This window comes from Pteropus alecto, unplaced genomic scaffold, assembly GCF_000325575.1.
Source record: "Pteropus alecto unplaced genomic scaffold, ASM32557v1 scaffold35, whole genome shotgun sequence".
NCBI classification, from domain to species: domain Eukaryota; kingdom Metazoa; phylum Chordata; class Mammalia; order Chiroptera; family Pteropodidae; genus Pteropus; species Pteropus alecto.
Window position 1 is genome coordinate 1,494,315 of NW_006437828.1, and position 21,920 is coordinate 1,516,234.

Genomic DNA, 21,920 nt, shown 5'->3' on the forward strand with positions numbered 1-21,920 from the left:
TGCTGGTGTCTAGATTTTAAGACAGTTCCCTGCGGGACGCTGTGCTCTGGTCCTGCATTTCACAGAGATACGGTGGGCGTGGGTGACTGAAATAAGATTTTGTGTAAAAACGTTATTCCCACTAAACATCCTTCTTGATTCTTATTTCTATTTATTCATTATTAATTTATTATTATTTATTATTAATTATTATTTCTATTCATTTATTTATTTATTATTCTATTCTATTCTGTCTTAGTGTTGCCAACATTTACAGCCTGCTTTGTCGGTGACCTGTGCATAAACATTTTCACTGGTTTTATATATATTTGAGGCAGTCCATTGTCTGGCTACATTTTTTTTTTTCAATATTATTTTTTCATTATTTCTCCACATGAAAGATTTTATACAAATCAGTCTAGTAGACTGATTATCTGGTTTCATATCAATGAAAACGTATTTCTACCATTTTTTAAAAATTCTGTTTTTCTTTTAGAAAACTTTGCTTCTTCTGATTTTTTGGTCCATACTCCATTCACTATGTCAGTTGCATCTTTCCCCATCCATCCTTTGATTAGGAAAGCAGAGAAAACCATAATTTCTTTGCATTATTGGGATGCTGATACATTCAGTAAGAGTCTACTTCATCATATTTATCAAAAGGCAGAATTGGTAAAATTGCTTCTGTCTCTAATTTGGAGGTTGAAGTGGTAAAGATTGCTTGGTACACTCGCCCGCTGCCCGCCCCCCCCGCCCCTTTAATAGTCCCTTGATATAATGACAGTTAGTGGAAAGAATATTGGAGTCAAAGTTTGGTGATCTTCATTCTTTTATTTCATCTGTTGCTTAAAGTTCCATTCCCTAAGCATTATTTTTCTCATCATGATCGTGACGACAGTAGTAAGAGTAGGACTATTATGAGAATTATATAATAAAGAGCAACAGAGAGTGTTTAGTGCATGGCCTAGTAGATGTTCAGTGAGTGTTATTTAATTTAAAATTAAAGCTTACTAGTTTATTTGACTTTTTAGGTGGACTAGAAAATGCTTCACAATGTGAAAGGATACTGGAATTAAGAAATCAACTGATAAAAAAATTGCAATCTGCCCTTTTCTAGGTGATAATAAGAAAACAAAATACATACATTTTGTAAAAAGTGGAAGATTGCCATTTGGTCAGGTTAAGGAAACAGAAGTCCACTGACATAAATTTTACTAGCCTTCATCTGAAAATTTTAACCAGTATAACAGCACAAAGAAAGGTTTAAACACTCAGAGTAAGGAGACAAATGTGTCATTATTTGCTGGTACTGGGAAGTCTGTGACGGTGAGTGGAATAACTAACAGGACGATAACCTACCTGTATCTTCATTCCAGATTTCTCTTCTCCACATCTGTACATCCAGCTGCCTCTCGTACATGACCATGTGGATGCATAAGAGCCCCTCAAACTGAATATGTCTAAAACTGTACTGGTTTAAACCTGTTCTTCATTTGTTGCTAAATTAAACACCATCATCATCTGCTTGTTTGCTTAAACCCGAGTGCCCCCTGCCTTCCCCGTTGGTCTGCAGGTTGCTGCAGACAGCCATACACATATACGTACATCTAACAGATGTTTATTGAGCACCTGCTATGTTCCAGGCCTTATTCTTTGTGCTAAGGATACAGTGGTGAACTTGCCTTCTGATGAGGAAAGAGAGAGAGTATCAAACTTGTGATATGTGAGGAGTAAGTGTTTTGGAAGAGAAAAAAGGGGCGAGAGCAATGATGATAAGGGAATAATACCAGGTGGAGATTGTTGAGGGACAGGTCGGAGGTAGTTTGCTATTTAATATCAGGTAGTAAGGGAAGGCTTTTCCATTAAGGTTTAACAGGACTTTTCTGCTGCGTTGTAGTGAAGAGAGTACAGATGGTCAAGCCTGGAAGTGGTTCAGGTGAGGAAGGATGGTAGCCACAAGCGGGGGAAAAGTAGTAGCTGGAGAGATGGTGGGGAGTGCTTATTTTAGTGCATATTTTGGAGTTACAACTGACCGGATTCACTGACGAATTGAATGTGGTTTTGAGGGAAATTGTAGAAAGGATGACTTCAAGCTTTTTGACTTGAGCAGTTGCAACAAGAGCATTCCTCCTTTTTTGTGTGTCGACGAAAAGTGCTGGGAAAGTAGGTGGGGAGGTGCGTGCGTGCGTGCGTGTGTGTGTGTGGTTTAGGTCACGATAAGCTGAGGGTGCCCACTAGACATCCAGGTAGAGATATTGGGAGTATACAGTTGGATGTTCAGGTCTGAATCCAGGTGACAAGTATGAGCTATATTCTGCTTTTGGAACTCATCCCTCATCCTCATCCCCGTGGCTTCTGCTGTGGGTGGGGGTGCCACTGACTGTCAGTCAGATTACTGTACCTCCCTTCCGTCTTGCCCTCTACCATTACTCTTGCTACTTTTTCAATTCATCTTCAGCCTGAGTTCTTTCTTAAAATGCAATTGTTTTTGATGTCTCTCACTTACCTAAAACTTCAGAGGCTCCTCAGTACTGGGATAAAATTCAGACACCTTAACCTGACTTAAAAAGTCTTGCGTGAACCATGCCTGATTAGTTTCTGGTGTCATTTTCTTTCTCCTACTCAATATTCTTTGCTCTTTTTAGTCTCACTTCTGTCTGAGCTCTTCAAATTCTTGCACCTTTAGACCTTCAGACACTATCTTTTCATTATCTGATCCTTCCTCTCTCCACCCAAAACCTGTCTGTCTTTTCTCTTTCAAGCTTTTGATTAGATATCATTTATTACAGGAAGACTGTCCCTGACAATTATGGGTTAAAGGGCTCCTCTGTTCTCTTGTAGTTCTTACCAAAACATTGAAGATATATCGATGTATTGTAATCGCCACTTACCTTGCATTCACCTCTGTTGGCCCTTAAATTCTGTGAGGCCAGGATTGTCTCTATTTTGTCTAGTGTTATTTCTGTATTGTTTAGCATAGTTCCTTTTAGTTGGTGCTTAATAAATATTATTTGAATGTGAGAACAAATAAAGTGGCTGATTATAAAACATGAATGCAAAATTGAGCAAAGTTTCTATATTTTAGCAGCAAGTAGTTAAAAAGTATAATGAGAAAAGGTAGAATTAACCACTCAGCTCCAACTATTTAAAGTATGATTTAGACGTATTTAGGACATCCAGAACTAGCAATAAATATTCAGTTTGCCTATGAAGAATACTATGTTTAGTTGAATAATTAGACACATGTCATGTTCATGATTTGGAAGTTCGGAAATTGTCAACATGCTAACTCTCTAATCTGTTTACAAATGCCTTGTGATTCAAATCCAGTTCAATTGGATTTTATTTCAGGAGCTTTTGAATTACACTAAAGTTCATGTGGAAAAATAAATGAGTGAGAAAAGAAAATTTAGAAAGGGAAGAACAACAAATTAATAATATGTATCTTAAATCTATAGCGTTTAAGACAGAATGATAGCACAGGAGTAGTACATAGAATAATGGAACAGTGTTAGAAGCCTGGAAAAGCAAGTATACAATACAAATGTAACATAAAATCAGTTGAGAAGGGTGATAGATTATTCATTAAATGATAGAGATAATTAGTTAAATACTTTGGAAAATGTAAAATTTGATCTCTGTCTCACACTGTGTACCAAAACATGTAATTATAATATGCTTTTCTGATATAAAAATAATGTGCACATGAAGATGCTCTTTTTAGTTTTTCCCCCAATATTATGATTAATTTGTATATATCTAATTAAACACCTTACTCCATTGTTCTTTTGTTATCAAGATCTTAATTTCGTAAAGTGACTGACTTTGATCAGAAGTGTGGTCCATGAACACACAAGAGAGGAAAGATGACAGGATCTGTTTATTGGTTACAACTGTTCGACTCTCAAATATCGTTGACTCAAATACTGTGTAGTAACAACAGGTCATATATTATTTAACATGTTGGGTTCTCTTTTCTTTTTTTAAATCAGGGATAAGGAGGTTAAATGCATTGGTTGATTTTAAAACACTCAAATAAAATAAGCTGAGTGTCAAAATTTGACAGTTTTCCAAAGACTTGGAAAACAAATTGCAGTCTATCTTCCAGTTTTACATGAGTTATATTTTTAAATAAGCATGGTATATCAAACATAAAATGCTTGGGCGCTTATTTTCATTTAGTATTCTTAGAGCTAACTTCTTATCCTAAGTGTAAATATATATATTTTTATAATTGTGTTCTGTACACTGTGCAGAAGATCTAATTCTACTTAAGTTCTTGGCACCTGATGGTATTAGTTTCCGTAGTCTACATTAGTTTTATTTTTATTCTTTCTGCTAGACCTTCAAATATTAACTCTGAGTAGTTTTTCTAGAATAAGAGCCATCAATGCCTATCTGAAATAGTTTAGGTCTTGGGATATCTATTATTATAATTTTTTAGCTATGTGATTTAAAAGCTTTGTATCTTTTTTAGATTCTTTGATGATGGAAAGTTCACGCCCTGTCCTTTAGCAGCTGAATGCCTTACTGTCCCTCACATAGATTTATCCTTGGTTTTACAGAGAGAAGAGAAGAGGAAGATTTTGAAGAGAAGAAAGCTCTTAAGAAAAAAATTAAAGAACTTAAATTTCTAGATTCTAAAATTGCCCAGAACCTTTGTAAGTATCAGATTTTAATACTATTAAATTGGCAAAAACACATTGGAGGTGGTTTCTTTAAATTATTTCATTTTCTTTATGACTTTTTAAGTTGTATGTTATATTTTAGTATTTGCATAATAAATTCAAAGATAACTTTCCTTGAGGCAACTTATGGTTTAAATTCTTCAAAAGATTAATGCATATTAGAAAATAAAGCTAAGAAAAGGATTTAGAATGATGCTATATCTCCCATAACTGAAAAGAAAATCACCCTAGAAAGTCTGTTTTTTAAGTATATAAATAAGAAAAATTAAGGAATTTAGATGATGACATATTTTGAAAAAAATTGGTAGTGGATATTTCTTTTGTACCTCTGAATCTGTATTATTTGTGATCTTGATCACACACAAAGGAGTTTGGAATGTTAATAGAAATAAGGGATGATGAGTAAAATGAATTCCATTATTCCATCTGAGCAGTTCAAAGCCTTTTTTCAAAAGTACTGACTGGAAATATTTTAGATTTAATTACTATTACAGAGATCTAAATACTTAGTATTGAATTGTCTTTCTGAGTGAATTACTGTGAGAGAAGAGGGCAAATAGTTTTACTCCTCATTTTTAACCACATCTTAAATGCATCAAAAACAGTTCTACTTGGAACTGAGATAATATCTGTATGTATTATCTTCTGATGGTGGCAAGTGGGATGTATTGTGGAGAATCTAAAGGCATGAAGAGTTAACATGGCTTTTAGTCTGCTTTTCAGTCATTACATGCCTCTAGTGAGCTTCTAGCAAGTATTGGAACAAAACAGTTCTTTGTTGAGAGGATAAAGATCCATGCTATTGATTAAAGAGGGAGTTAAGTTAGTGCAGTGTGTGTCAAAGGCATTGTGGACATTACTTTTGTGGAAGTTCTGGAGCCTTCTTTCTTCGATGCCCACTGTGGCAGGGTCGTCCATTTTCTGCGGTGTAGGCCTGCCGAGACCCCGAGAACAGTGTACTGATGTGAACGCCGTTGGCCAATACACAGTTTTTTTATTTCTGGCCACAAATCAATTGCGCATCCCTGCCTCTTTCAAGTTAGGTGGCAGTCATGCGACTTGCTTGGGCAATGACAGTACAAGTGAGCTGACGTAAGTTGTGTGTGGAAGTGTTTAAGTGCCGGTCCAAGAAGCTCCAGTGTTTTCCCTTCAGCCACAGCGGCCATTAGAGTAGTGGCCGTCATCCTGATAGGGCCCTAAGTGAGAGAGCCGCGTCAGGTGTGCGGCGGACATGTGGTCTGAAGTAGAAAGAATCATTTAGTTTTGCTTAGTGCTCAGACCACTGAAGTTAGGGGGCGCTATTACATGATACAGATGTTTCAGGGAGTTTTCCTTCTTGAAGGAACGTTGTCTTAGTTCAAAGCATTATTAGCTTGGATCATGTCGAAAAGGTCTGTGTTCTGTGATCTGAATTTCAGATGTGCGGCGGACATGTGGTCTGAAGTAGAAAGAATCATTTAGTTTTGCTTAGTGCTCAGACCACTGAAGTTAGGGGGCGCTATTACATGATACAGATGTTTCAGGGAGTTTTCCTTCTTGAAGGAACGTTGTCTTAGTTCAAAGCATTATTAGCTTGGATCATGTCGAAAAGGTCTGTGTTCTGTGATCTGAAAGAGGTGATTCCTTTTGAGTCCATTTTACATGCAATTTCTTTTACAAACTTTCTCTTTAAAAATAATTAATAATTTTTTTGATTACAGCTGACATTCTGAATTGCGTGTTATGCATTAGGCCATTTTCAACTCTTCTGTGATTTTTTTTCCCCTTAGTTATAGCAAATCTTTCTTACAAAAGAATTTATTCTACTCCGCCATCTTGACTGGAAGTCGAGATGATTATTGGCTTGAAGAACGTCCACAACCTGCATTACAAACTCCTAGTCTTTACTCTACAGACAATCTCATTAGGGATTCTAAAGAAATATCATTTTGAATAAAATTCTTTTTTGTATGGTCAGCCATGATAAGTTAGCCTGCATACCCATCTTGAAGTTGAATCATTGACTTGTTAGACAGAGTTCCCTGGTGTTATTTATGCATGACAGAACATGTGCTAAGTAAGATTTCAAATTTAATTGTAATAATTTATAATTACAGATTGCCTTTATGTGCTGGTTCTGTATTTGACTCTCTAATCTTCTATGGCCCCACCACGTAGGTGGCAGTGTTGACGTTGTAGGTGGGGGGGGTGGGGGGTCTGGTGGGTGTAATAGTTCAATGAGTTGAATAAAATTGTTCATTTTGAAAATGGCCGATAGGTATAGGTTATCTCTATTCCAGTTTAGAGATAACAAAATGACATTATCATAGAGAAGGATACTGTTTTGTCTCGTTTACTTTAGCTGGAGGATATATGTCCATTTATTTAATTGTTAAACATGTTTTGAAGTATAAGATCAAAAGGTCCAGAATTTATACTTTGTCATATTATGATGTAATCCATTCTAGGATATTCTTGCCCTTCTGATTGCAGCAAGTGCTATGATTTCAGCTTTAAGCAGCTTTAGTAGCCTTATAATCTTTACTGTAATTATAGTTCAATTCACAGCTGGTTTTTGTCTATGAAATTCAGTCTTTTGCGACACTGATTTCTGAGAATAGAGTCTTATGTTAGTGACAAAACTCTTGTCACTTAGAAATCTAAGATGATTTCTCTTAACTGAGATATTTTATAGAATACCAAGGAAAGGATCTAAAATTCACTTATTTAGCTGTTATTTAAAGATGGATTAGGTTCCTTATATTTTAAATTCGTAAAGGTTTTGGCAAAGACTCTGGACCCAGTATAAAAGATGGAATTCCAACCATTCTAGAGTCAAGGGATGGCTCGGGAGTTTTACCAGGTTTATATGCTTTAGCAGATTTTTTGGAGTAGGTATTAGAGATATAAAGGGGAAACCCAGGAATCTACAAATGAACATAAAGCTTTAAATATTTATAAATTCCACTGCAGAAAATATGTGTGACTGGTTCCAAAATCTGCGCACTTTACACTCCTTCACTGAACTCAAAGCTTCCCACGGGGTTCTATATAATCACATTTTGGAGGATAAGATGCATGTTAGTAAAAAGATTAATTTTAATGCATCTTTTGAAGACTCTAACCGAGTCTCATATTATTCTCAGTAACTTTTAAGTATTTAAAAAAGTTAAGATCTCTGCTTGTCTTCTGAATTGCGTGTTGTGCATTAGGCCATTTTCAACTCTTCTGTAATTCTTTTGACCTTAGTTATAGCAAATGTTTTCCACAAAATAATTTATTCATAAACTATTTAAAAATATATATATATATGTATATACACACATAGTTCTAGCTTTCTAAATCTGTGTTTTTAATATGTATGCTATTTTAATTATAGAATAATGCCTGAAAGTAGTGGATGAACTATCTATAACTATAGAGGAAAGTAAAGGAATAAAGTATGCCTACCTGCAGAGTAAATTTTGAACGTCAAATTTTATTCATTCAGTGCTTGATTTAATTTGGGTTTCCCATTTTTGGTGTTAACTAAGAAAAGGTGTGACATACTATGGCCGTTAGGCTGAATTTTGTCCGTTGCCCATTTTTTAAAACAAGATTTTGTTGGAACTTAGCACATTTATTTACATATTGTTTATGGCTGCATTTGTGCTACAATAGCAGACTTGACAGAGTAGTTGGGACAGAGATTGTATGGCTCACAAAACCTAAAATACTTACTACATGGCCTTTTGCAGAAAGCGTGTGGCAACTCCCACTCTAAGTTTATGCCTGTTCTGTGTTCTTACCAATCAGAGCTCAAGAGTTCCCACTCTGCAACACCCCCCCAACATTTGGTGTTTTACAAGGACCTAGTGTGGCTTTATTTGTTTATATATATTTAATCATGTTTGGAGTTTGTTGAGCCTCCTTGATCTGATGTTTTGTATGTCTCTATAATTCTGAAAAATTCTCTGACATTTTCTCTTCATATACACGTCTTTCCTGGTTTGTTTGTTGTGTGCGTGCGTGCATGCGTGTGTACGTGCATGCGCGTGTGTACGTGCATGCATAATTTTCTTTTAGGATTCCAAGTAGATATTTTTTAGGTATCTTTACTAATATTCTATGTCTCATAACCTAGTATTTTTCCATCTTACAGTGTGACACATTATGCTTCTATACCTCAGTCTTTCATGTCACAAATTTTCTTGAATCCATATGTTGAGTTTGTAATTTCAGTAGTTTTATTCCTACATAGTTCTACTTTTTTCCCCTCAAATCTCTTTTTCCTTTTTAATTTCTTTTTTTTTTTCCTGCCTAGTGTTTCAAACTTTTATTTCTTTAAACAATTATTTTCTCTCAGGATTTCTGCTTTCTTTCCTTTCAGAACAGCTGAGAAATGCACTTATGATTAAGATTAAAAATATAAATTTTTAGATATCTCTTTTTTTAGGTATCTCTCTATTTTGCCGTACTGCCTAAATATAAAAGTATTATTTCTTCCTCTCTCAACTACTGTTTTATGTCTCAGAGGAATTCTGTCCTTTTGATTATTCTATTTAATGTTATATCCTCTTCTATACGTTATTGTTTCCATGGACTAGATTTCTTGAGTGAAATTTTTTCTCAGTAAATGGAATTAATAATCTTAAGGATTCTGATTAATCTTACTAAGTTTTCAGTTCAGATTATATTTTAGCAATTTGCGTTCTCAATTTGCTTACTCCTGAGGTTTAGTTTGTTACATTATTTTGGTCATGGTTTTCTTATTCTTTATTTTTTTATTTTTAAAATTTTTCTTATTTTAACATTTTGCCCATTTATTTACTCAGACCTGCTGGTATTCTAAATAAAGGAAAACAAATTTTGAAGCAGGTTTCTCTCTCTGGCTTCCTTGCTTTTTAATTGTTTTAAGTTCTTTAATATGGGTGTTTTCCTTTTACATTGTTATATATCAGTCTTTTTATTTGTTTTCCATTGACTTTTATGATTAAGAAGTTCTTTAACCATAATAGCTAATTTGCCATGTTAAATTTCTTTTAGTATTCCTTTCTGTTAATATTTACATTTAATTCTACAGTCATATATAACTTGTTTTGTACATCATGTTCAGATTTAGATTGTATTCCCTCGCCATCATTATTCATTGATTGTTCTTCAAGAGCATCTATATAGTTATTACGTATTTGTGCTTTCTAATGTATATTGTGGGATTATTCTTTTATAATTCCATTAATCTCCACCTATTATAATATCATTTAAATCCTTTATTCCATTTTATTCTTGGGATAGTAAGGATCACACACATCCATCATTTCTAGCACTATTATCCCAAATTTATGACTGTGAGTTCAGGAATGTGTGAATGAAGGTGGTAATAAGAACACAGATGGTGCCTTTGTTATTCAGCTGCAGATGAGACATGGTATCCTCAGAAATCTGGAATATAGCCTCACTCCAAGAAAGAAGCGGATCATATTTTCTGAGACTTACAAAAAATAGCGTTCTTATTTGAAAACACCTACCAAAAAAATGACATAAGTTCAATATATGAAAGTAGTGGGCTAGTGCCTAGTAAGTTCTGAGTATGTTCGAGAAGTGATCTGTCACTGGAGAGAAGAAACAATAGTAGAATAAGCTTGAGAGAGGGACACCAAAAGCATTAAATCTAATGCTGTGTAAATATCCTTACATACCTTCAGTAGCTTTTGAGAAAATCATTGTGTTTTAACACTAGATATATGAGGCATCAAAAAAAAACACACCATAATATTGGAATTCTCAGTAATAATATTTTATTCCATCTAATTCACTTGGATAGTTTTCCATGAAAATTTGTTTTCTAATATTGAATATCTAAGCTTAGTTACATGCAAAGGCTATTTCTTTGCCATAATGTTTGCAATATTTCTGAACAGAGAACTATTTTAGTGAAAATGTTCATGCACTGTTTAGTGGTTTTCTTAAAATATTTTTTTTTTGAACTGTTGGGTAGGGCTGGAAGATATTATATGAACTAATAAGACATGTTTAGACAAATATTAACATGCACATATTGGGGTTTTATGATGCTTTTCTTTACAGTGTGTTATTTTTATAGTGTACCAAACATATTTCAGTTTATTTTTAATCACATGAAAATTGGCATCATTCTTATGATGGGCTATTAACTAATCATTAACAATCAGCCTCGGAATCAGCATAATAATAGAGGACTGTTGTTTAAATAGTAGTTCTAAAACTGTAGAATATAAAATGTGTTAATGAAACTTTACCTTGTAGGAATTATGTTAAATGTTTAAAATTGCTCATGAATTATCTTTTATTTTATAAATAGAACTACATCTCAATTTTTATTCATTATGAACCGTTTTCCCCTCCTCTTAGCCATCTTCCTGGGTTCTTTTCGGGTGCCATATGAAGAAATCAAAACAATGATATTGGAAGTGGATGAAACACAGTTGGCAGAGTCTATGATTCAGGTAAACAAACGGGCAGAGGGCTTAAGTTCCAATATTTCGTTGCAAGCTTCTCATTAAGTAGAAAACTGTAAGTGAAGCAAAATTCTTAAGCCAGATCATTCAGCTGGAAAATCATTGCTGCATAATTAGTTTTAGCATAACTTCCGTACTGCCAGAAGATAAAACTCTGCATCTTCTCTTAACTGCAAACTAAATATAATGCTATCAAAATGATTACATTTCAATTATTTTAAATGACTGTTTCTGAAAGTCAGATTGTTTAATTTTACACTTATGTTTTTGTTACAGTTAAGACTAATGATCTGTTAATTTAAATTTGTGTAATCCTTTTAGAATGTGTTTTTCTTAGGCTTATGTGTCTTATAACATTGTATTATTGGGAATAAAAGATTGAGATTTCTCTTCATTTAGTGTTATCTTTACTAACAACCCTTACTTGAGTCGTTTGTGCTCCTCTGAATACTGGAGATTATTTGCATAGTATTCTGAATTCATTCAGAAGGCTAGATGATCTTTTTAAATGGTATCTACTCACAGTATTATTTAAGGCATGCTAGCGTGGTACCAAAATTCCTTGCTGAATTCCACATAAGGCATCAGTAATATATATTTGATAGAATTTCAAGTTGGAGAATCAAACCAAAAATTATATAGCGAGAAGATATCTTCAGGTTACTTTTTTTTTTTAAAATAATGAAAAGAAAATGATGGTTTAGCAGTAAAAAGAAAACAAGGATTGTTTGCCATGTCAATGAAAAATTAAAATTGTTCTAGATATTTTAATTCGTCAGTAAATGGTAACCTTAGAAGTCGTTCTTGGTTTTGCCTCTCCCATCTTGTCTTCTGAATGTGGTGGTGATGTAATCCCATGAGGGATTCGTGCTGAGCTCCGAGATTCATACAGTACCTAATTCAACAACTCTTCTTTAAATGCGTTTCCTCCAGCAGTTTCTTTCTACTAGAATTTTATCTTTATTATTGTTGATGATGTATGTGCCTTGCTGTTAGTAGATTCCAAGTTTCTTAAAGGAAAATTTTCTACTTAATATACGCTTATGTTTTTATAATGAATTTGTTAAATGTTTACAGAGTAGCTTTTAACTTGATTACACGAACATTTTAGAGATGATCATGTGGCTTTTGTTGTGTAGAGATAGAGAAACAGTTATTTGCATTTTAAATTCATGTTCAGAGAATATTCAGTTCCATGTAACTTACTAATAGTCTGCTTTTCCATTACTGCTATAACAAGTTACCCCAAATTTAGTGGCTTAAACTATCACAAATGTATTATCTTACATTTCTGTAGAACAGAAACGCGGCCTGGGCCTTCCTGTGCTAAGGTCACTGTATCGGCAGGCTCGCATTCCTTTCCAAAGGCTTTCGGGAAGAATTCCTGTCTTTGTCTTTTCCAGCTCCTCATGGCTGCCTCCTTCCCTGGCTCACGGACAGCGTCCATCTTCTGGGCCAGCAGTGTTGTCTCTCTCTGTTCCTTTCTCTCTTGGTCCTTCGCCCCTCTCACTCAATGTCCCCCTCTTCTGCTTCGAAGGACCTTTGTGGTTCGGCTGAGCTCATCCAGAGAATCCGGGGTAACTCCCTGTTTTAAGGTCAGCTGGTAGAAACCTCAATTCCCTGTTGTGTAACTTCGTATTTTCATATTAAGTTCTGGGGATTAGGTGTGGACATCTTGGGGGAGGTGGGGTCATTATTCTGCCTGCCCTACTTAACTCAATGTAAAACCAGTCTCATGAATTTAAAATCTAAAACTTTAGTTTGGACATAAGCAAAGTCTTCAAATATTCATTTAAAAAAAAAATCAAGAATTTCATGCTATTTGTAATTTCATTTTTAAATTTTAAAATGTGTTCCTAATTGTAAAGTGAAGAACTGCCTATTTCAAACTGGGCATGGAAAAAAACATTACTTTGTAAGAATCATCATTTTGGTAGGTGTTTTTCATTGTCGTGATTTATTATGGAGTATCTATTTATATATAATAAGATGTCAGTATTGATGTCATTTTTCCCCTTTGTTTTTTACCGATTTACCTTCATTTGTCCCATGAGTCTTTTATTCATTTAGCAGTGTGTGTGTCTATGCATGTGTGTGTGTGCACACATGCCAGCCACGTGCAGGGCACTGTATTAGGCTCCATCAAACACAGACTTTACCTTTTTGGAATTCATAGTGTGGCAACGGAGATGACATTGAAATATATGGAATTATATTAAAAGATAGCTGATTTAGAATTGTTTTAGAACTAGATAATATGTTAGGAGAGTGCTCGGTGTGTGTATGTGTGCAGACGAGGGCACTTCAGGGTCCAGTATGGAGTGGATGTGGAAAAGGGCGGAGGGGTCGGGTCGTGTGAGTAACGTAGCGAGAGGCAATTACTCTGGCAGTAATAATACCCTGAGCTATGCAGGAGAAGCCAGGTGTGTGGGGGCAACTGCGAAGAGTTCAGTTTGAATCGGACCTTTGGATTTGTAAAGTTTATGGAGGATAAGGTTAAGGGACAGCCTAAGGGAAGTTGGGCCTGGTTTTTTCTTATAAATCATGATCATTTTATTACTTTAGGAAGCAAAAATAATAAATTGAAACATTAATAAATTTCTGATGAGAGATTAAAATTTAATTACATACTACCTAAAAATATTTAAAGGAGCCACTGGATGGTCATGTAAAAAATGCTGAAGAAGTTTAGAGTCCTGATGTAATAAATAACTCAAATATTATCCAGCTGTCAACTAGAATGATTAAAAGAAAAGATAAATAACCAGGTCTTTTGGTCTCAAACAGTTTTAAGAGAAATTTCTACTTATATGGGAAAATCATATACCTGTATCATTTGTATTCAGTTGGTGATATTAATAGTGAATACTTTTTTTAGGGATGATGTTAAATTGCCATTTTTCATTTGTTTGTTTTTGGCCAGTCAACCAAGTTTTTGTTCAAAGATACACAGTGAGTCAAAAACTTATTCTTTGATCTAACTACTTTGATATATATGTATAACATTTTCTAACATTATTTTTAACTAATAACACCTTTGGGAGATTTTTTTCCTCATAAATATGTATAGCATGAAGTAGGCTTAATTTAAATTTGTACTTGAATTTGGGCTTGCACAGAATATACTGATACTATAATTTGAGGTTGTGAGCACCAACTACCCCTTTTTTTTTCTTAATTTTAATATCAGTACACTAACTGGTTATAACACTATTCTAGTCAGTTATATTTTGATACAGTATAAACTTTATCCAAGAGATTGTGTAATCATTTAAGTCCTAACAGGGAAGCATAATTATATTCCTTTGGGTGTGTTTCTCTTGTCTCAGTGTGTGACTTGGGAAAGACTGTGCATGAACAAAGGAACCAGAACAACCAAATGAACCTGTGGTTTCTGGACTGCGGATGATACAGGCAAAGGGCGTTCCGGCCATGCCACTTAAAAGTCCCTAAAGGCTCTGTATGCGTATATAATTTTATCTACAATAAAAATGTGTGTGTGTGTGTTGTTCTGTGTCTTCAATAACTTTTCAGATTTTCTTTCACATCAGAAAAACTACTTTGTTTTAGAGATAGCTTCATTTTTATTATTAAAAGTGTTATCATATTGGTTAAATTTTGCAAGAACTGTCATTAAAATTCTGATTTCTATTCTTTCCCTTGCCTTTTAGTAGCAATATGATCATTTCTTTTATCCCTGTGAGTGAAGTGTTAAGATATGTTTGGCTTTGCCTGAAATTTCTGCCATTTAATTCTCTAAAGCTGAAATGTAATTGATCACATTTATCCAGGTGAGAAAGCTGTTTCTTGGGTATAGGTTGAGTTCTTCTTTCTCAGTTGTAAGGCTAATCAAATAAACATTCAGTAGTGCTTGATTTGAATATATAATAACTCTGGATAAAGAAGAAGAAAACTGACTACGTTCAAGATGCAGAAAATGTAGCTTAAGGATTAGTATAAGGGAGATAAAACTAAAGATTCTTTACTGATTTCCTTCCCATAGTTTATCAATAAGTTTTCATAAAATTCAAGAAGCACTTTTAGTGAAGATATTGTTTTTTTGATATATATATATATATATATACACACACATATATATATGTTTTTTGATTTTAATTTTTAGAACTTAATAAAGCATCTTCCTGATCAAGAACAGTTGAACTCATTGTCTCGGTTCAAGAGTGACTATAACAACTTATGCGAACCAGAGCAGTTTGCCGTTGTGGTAAGTACCAGCTCTCAATGTTAACTCTCTTTCGAGGCAATTTTTAATAGTGTGCAAAAGATAGGAAAGAAAATGCCAAGCCTTTTCACAGCATCATTACTCACAAACTTTTAATGTCCATCTTTCTTTTAATCTAAAGATATTTATAGGAAGTTATATTGATTTAAAATATATATTGAATCTCTAGCCTTAAGTGAAGTCCAAGGAGTTTTTAAAAAGTATAAACATGTTTTTTTTACGTTCTCTATAATGTCAAAATGTAAAATGAAAACTGCACTCCTTATGACTAGAGAGTATATTTATGATTTCTTCTAGAGCTATGTATTCCAGCATATTGCAAGAGTAGCTTCAGTTTCTCATTTTCATCACTCACTTCAGTTCATCTCATATTTTAGATCTGAAATTAGAAATATCGTCCTTTTTTTTTTGGCAATAGGGATGAAAAGTGAATACACTTTAAACATTCTTTGAGATACCTTGATAATCATCTTGTTCCAGCCTTTTTTTTCTTTTTAATCAAAGTTGGAGTCAGAAGGGGTGAGAAGACTTGTCAATGTTATATATTCGCTGTGTTGCAACTTAAGAGTTTTATCAAGCTTTCTTTCTCTTTTATCTTTAAATTATCATTTTGTTGTTGGTTACACTCAGATATCATCATAAGACTTTAAAGAAGTGCTTTATTTTAAATATATATATATATGTATGTAGTTATTTCTTTTCCTCTTCAGATATCTTATGACCGACCTCCAAGGACATGATGGGATTGCATTTTATATAATTTTGAAAATTCGAGTTGACTAACTGTAAGGACTGTGTCCATGGCGTATTTTGCATGTTGTAGATGTTTGCTCTTAAACTCCTTGTCTCTTCGTAAACCCATTCTCCTCAGCCCTCCCTGCAGTGCGTCCTGCTCCAAGTTCACAAAACTGAATAGAAAACAGAAGGGAAAAAGCAGGTGTTTTTCTATTCAGTCTTATGTTAACTCACTGTATTTACAAAAATGCTTTTAATTTTTTTTTTTATCCGATTGTTCAGGCTACTTTTTTCCTCTTTTATCCCCCATTTCTTTGTTTGCTTCATTTTCTATTGCCTGATCACTTTGTCTTTCTCTTGATCCCTATGTAATGTTCTATTTGCAATGTCTTCCATATGAGAATAAGGGAGAATTTGCATTAAAGTGTTATCACAGATTACAGTTTTGATTTTTGGCCATCTTATTTTGACTGTTGAATGAAAATCATAAAATGTAAAATTATAATTCTGAAGTATTTCCCATTTACATTACATCTGAAATGCATAGAAGCTTATATGAAACTGTCTACTTAATAAATAACTTTTTATGTTACATATCATCACAAGTGATTTAAAATTATTTCTGTGTTCTAGTGATGATCACAGAAGAACGAATTCAACCTAGCAAGTAATTTAGGTTTATTTAAAATAGGTATATTACAGAATAGTATACTTGAAACCTATGTAATTTTATTAACCTATGTCACCCCAATAAATTTAATAAAATGAAAAATAATTTAAAATTTTAATAATAATGATAATAAAAATAATAAAATAGCCAGGTTATTCCTGTCTTTAAAAACTCGAGTTCAAATCAAAGAGCTATGAGTTAGAAGCAGGGTACTCATAGGGGATCTGAACATTAAAATATATTTCCACATACTAGTGATAAAGGTTATAGTTTTGATTTTAAGACAGAGATGGATCACTTTCTTTTCAGGACATGTCAGCTCAAACTTGACCATGAGTCTACGCATTCCATGCCAAGTCATACCTAACTGCAAATAGAATTTAATGAGGAAAGAGTAATGGTGTTGAAAAACATCTACGTACAAACTGAACAGTGCTCTGTCGTCTATTGGTTGTGACTATCTATAATACGTCATTTTAAGTTCTGGTTTGTGTAGTGTTAACATTTTAAAATATAATTGTTTAGATGAAGCAAGAAAGTTGAAGAAAAATTGAAAGCTTTTTATTTTATTTATTTTTGTCAAATAGTAATGTTTTTTGCCTTTGCCTTTTTCCATTTCAACTTTTCACCATTCCCAATGTGGCTGCCCCTACTTCTCAACCTCCCCTCCCCCTACAAAAGAGAGGGAAGCCTGCTTAAAGTTCCAAACAATACTTGAGAACTACAAAAAAAAGAATGATGGACAAAATGTGTGGAATAGTGCGGGCTGCCTGAAGTATTCTGTTCTTCTTTCTAGATTAAAAGCTCAATTTTAAATTTGCTAATTTATTGAAGAGTGGTATGTTTTTAGTTTATCAACATTGTGTAAATAGCACAATAATTTGGTGTAATTTAGCAAACTGATTCCCGTAATACTAAGTTTCATGTTTAGAGTAACAAACTTATGAAATTATGTTTGTATCGTAGATGGACTATAAACTTTGAGGTAAGGTAAACTACAGATTCCTATAAGACTTTTATCTTGTAGAAAAACATTGACATTGACTCAACCTAGATTTAAAGTACTAATCAGCTCAACCTGAAAAATCACCACAGAGTCATAAATAAGCAGTCGTCAAGGACTGAGATAGCCTTTGCACCCCTAAATAAGGCCAAAGCTTGCCTTTTCATATGTTTTGAGATCAGCTCTTTCATTTTCAGGTTCTGTAGACTGATCTTGTGATTTCTAGCATTGTTTTCATTTTAAGAAAAATCATTTAAAACTACAGTTATGTTACTTGCGTTACTTTTATTCAATTATATAAATTCATTACATTTGATTTTTGTAAATTACAGATTTTTTGGAGAGGTGTGTTTTATTTAAATATGTGCCGAAATTTGATACAATAATGGATAAAGTCACTGCATTTGTTTGCATTATGTAATGAGCTGTACTTCCTCTCAAGAATTATGTAAAATGATAAATAAAAAGCTGGGCCAGGACACTGGCATTTATTCCATCTTTAATAGTAAGACACTGTGCAAAAGTAACACATCGAAAATGCTAGCAACCAGAATCAATTAAAGAACAATTAGAATATGTAGGCTATGACATGTTAATTAGAATTATGTTTTACTTTCGTCACGTATTTTACATACAAATTTTCAGGACTCTATGTCTTTTTGTGTTGTGTACATACAGACTGTACAGAAAGATTATGTCAATATCCATTAAATTGTATATCCTAGAAGTTTTCTTTCAACCACTAAAACATTTCATATGTCTATGTTCTCTCCAGATTTCCTGTGATAATAGAGTTTCGTATCTACTTTTACTTGTTTCTCCCTTGAAACTGCAAGTAAAGTTCTTAAATGCTGATACTAACTGTTATCACAGGGAATCTGGAAGTCACTCTTCCGTTTTTTCTAGTAATTCAGAATTTTAAGGTACCTTCTTGAGCTAATTCTCCTTGCTGTCCTTATGACTTGGACATTGGCTAGTTTGAGCAGGAAAGTTCTCAGGTGTCCTAGAGCTGGCCCTGTCCATGCTCTGTGCCCCAGTGGCGCTAACATGGTGATGGTCAGTGGGCTGGTACCTTTTAGAATTGATATCCAGTGCTATGATTTCAAAGTCTAATAGTTTAATGCTATCAACTTGTTTTCATAGCTAATTACAGTATATATATATAGGTCCTATGTTTTCTGGGAGATTTTGGCATGTGAAAAATAACCCCTCAAAAAATATTAACAAACTCAATGCCGAGAGATGAAGGGTTCTGGTCAGATGGTATTTTAGAAAAATGCTCTGGAATGTAGTCCATCTCTGCATCTTTTTGTATGACTTGAATAAGACATTTTACATATTGATATTATTTGTTGGTATAGGTTTTGGGCAGAGTACACTGACTACTTACTGACCAATGTGCTTAATTTTAAATATTTTTTTCCCCTGGACATTCCATGATAAAACTTTTTTTGTTGAGAAGTTGGTTTATATTTGGCATGCCCCAGCCTCATGCTTTATTCAACCTAATTTTCTATCAATAAGATTAAGAAATGAAAATATACTTCTTAGAAAGTCAGTCATTAGATCAGTTACCTGTCTCTTTTCTCGGTTCCTTCCTTCCCTCTTCAGCCCCAACACCTTCTTCATCCCTCCCCACCCCCGCCCCTCAAATATTGCCTATTTATCAAAAGTTGGTTTCCATTGAGTAAAACCTAATTTTAGTTGTATGACTGCATTTAAAAAAAAAAATGTGCAGTGTTTCTTTGATCAGTAAACCATTAGGTTAAATCACTGCTCACAGCGGCTTGTTTTTACTGTGTGAGAAATAAGATATGTAAATATTCAGTGGGTTCAGAAGATTAGCTAAAGTTTGGAAAGAGGCCTAAAAATTTGCATTTGAAGCTTGGTGCACTATTCTCTCTGATTAAAAATTCTAGATTTTTGAGTATTTGTCTCTATATTATTTAATTCTTTTAAGCTGCCTGTTCTTCAAAGTAATCAAAACATTTATAGAAAAGTTGGATTGAACAAATGTCCTGCTTGTGTGTTGTATTTTTATGTGCCACCATTTGGTGTCACTGTAGGGCAGGGCTTTTCAACTTCGTGTACTAGGGGCCTCCAGTTTTTTTTTTTTTTTTTTTTTTATAATCAAAAATGTTATGGGAAGTTCATGCATATTTCCCTGCATTAAAAATGCCTTGTTTTAAGAAGTACACGCTAATATTCTTGTTGTAAAACATTCAAGTAACATATAAAAATATTGAATACGATGCGGAAGTTTGTCTCCCACTACCCCCACTGCATTTCATACAAATTATTATTTTGTTGGACTTCCAGTCTTATTTCTTTGTATTTAAGAATTATGCATATTCATATGCACATTTAAAAAATACATTGTTCTGAAACTTTTCCACCATAAAATATATTTTGTAGATTTTTAGTTTTATAATGTAGTGGTTTTAAATTCTTCTGTGGAGTTTCATGGTCCATACTATTGCTTTTTCTTTTAACTATTCTCTTAATGAAGGATGGTTTATTTTTGCTTTCCTCAGGATTTTAACAAGTAATTCTGCATACATCTTTGTATATGTATTCGAAGGCTGCGTGCCCTAGAAATTAATGAATGTAGACTCTGGGTTTAAATCCTAGACCGATCTTACTAGCTGTGTGATCTTGGGTAGTTACTCATTTTTCTGTACATCAATTTCCTCATTGAAATGGGACTACATTAGTTTCCTGTTGCTGCTATAACCAATTACCACAAAATTAGTGGCTAAAACAGCAAGTTTAATTCTGGAAATCGGAAGTCCAAAGTGGGCCTTCAGCACTGCATTGCCACTGCAGGCTGTGGGAGGGAGTTATTTCCTTGTTTTTTCCGGCTTCTAGAGGCTGCTCTCATTCCTTGGCTGATGGTCCAGCATCAGTCCGATTTCTGCTTTTGTCATCTCATCTCCTTCTCTGACCTTCTCCTAACTTCTTATAAGGATCCTGTGATTATATCAGGTCTACCTGGTAATCCAGGGTAATTTCCCCATCTCAAGATCCTTGATTTACTCACCTCTGAAAGGTCCCTCTTGCCTTTTAACATATTCAGAAGTTTGGGGCATTAGTACTTGACCATGGTTGGTGGGTCATGGGGACAATAATAGTGCCTACCTCCACTGCACTGTCCTGAGTGTTAAATAGATCGATATAATGAATACATGTAAATCATCTTGAGCTCATAAACTCTTTGAAAACGTTAGCTTTTGTTATTAATATTATTATTGCTTTAGGAAAGAGTCTTAGAATTGATAGGTCGAAGGTATTTTTAATCTTCGTAGTTACAGCCAAATTTCTTTTCCAGGAGGCGTGTCAGTTTATACTTTGATGAACAATATATATGAAGATTCTTTTTCTTACACCATCACCAATCCTTAATATTATCTTTTTTCACTTGGTGATTTTTTTTTTTAACTTTATATTTCTTGGTCATTAAATAAGATTGAAGCAATTATTATATATTTATTGGTTATTTATATTTCTTTTTAAAATTGCCGATTATTTACTTTCCTATGATCTTTTTTTTATAATTTATTAGAGCTGCTTATTTAATCTGTATGATACTCCTATGTAAATACTTGCAATTTTTCTTATTGCCTCTCAGTTGTTTTTCTGCTTTTATAAATGATATCTGCTGTGCCTTGCATTTTTGAAGTTTGGTTTTAGAACTTCTTATAAGAAGTGAAATGAGATAAAGTCCCCTCTCACTCAATGATAGGAATATGTTCTGTATTTAGGGAAAGCTTGATCCTTATACATAGTGGGAGCATATCAAATAGCAACTGATTAAGCCTTTAGTTTGATTGTATAGACCATCTTATAAAGATGTAAAGTGAAGAATGAAATGACTTTCTTTCACTGGCTCCCTAAAAATCCCTTAGTTGCTCTGTATAACTTTTACCTGAATGTCCAAAATTCTTAGAACAGCATTAGGCCTTAAAAAACAAATACACAACTTTATTGAGGCATAATAGACATATTTCTGTCGAAAGCACAAATTTAAAATTGTAGAATTTGATTAATTTTGACATATGAATACATCCATAAAACCATCACCATCATCAAGATAATGAACATACCTATCACCCCCAAATGTTTCCTCAGGTCTCTCTGTAATCCTCCC

The 21,920-nt window shown here is 33.8% G+C and overlaps 1 protein-coding gene across 1 annotated transcript in view; it reads left to right on the forward strand.

Annotated features, from left to right (window-relative positions):
* The window catches only part of DIAPH3 (diaphanous related formin 3), a 435,206-nt gene that overhangs the window by 205,549 nt on the left and 207,737 nt on the right, over positions 1-21,920 (forward strand). Inside the window, exons 17-19 of the mRNA XM_006914939.3 lie at positions 4,545-4,640; positions 11,016-11,110; positions 15,246-15,347. Coding sequence (XP_006915001.1) covers positions 4,545-4,640; positions 11,016-11,110; positions 15,246-15,347 — 293 coding nt within the window. The remainder of the gene's footprint in view (positions 1-4,544; positions 4,641-11,015; positions 11,111-15,245; positions 15,348-21,920) is intronic.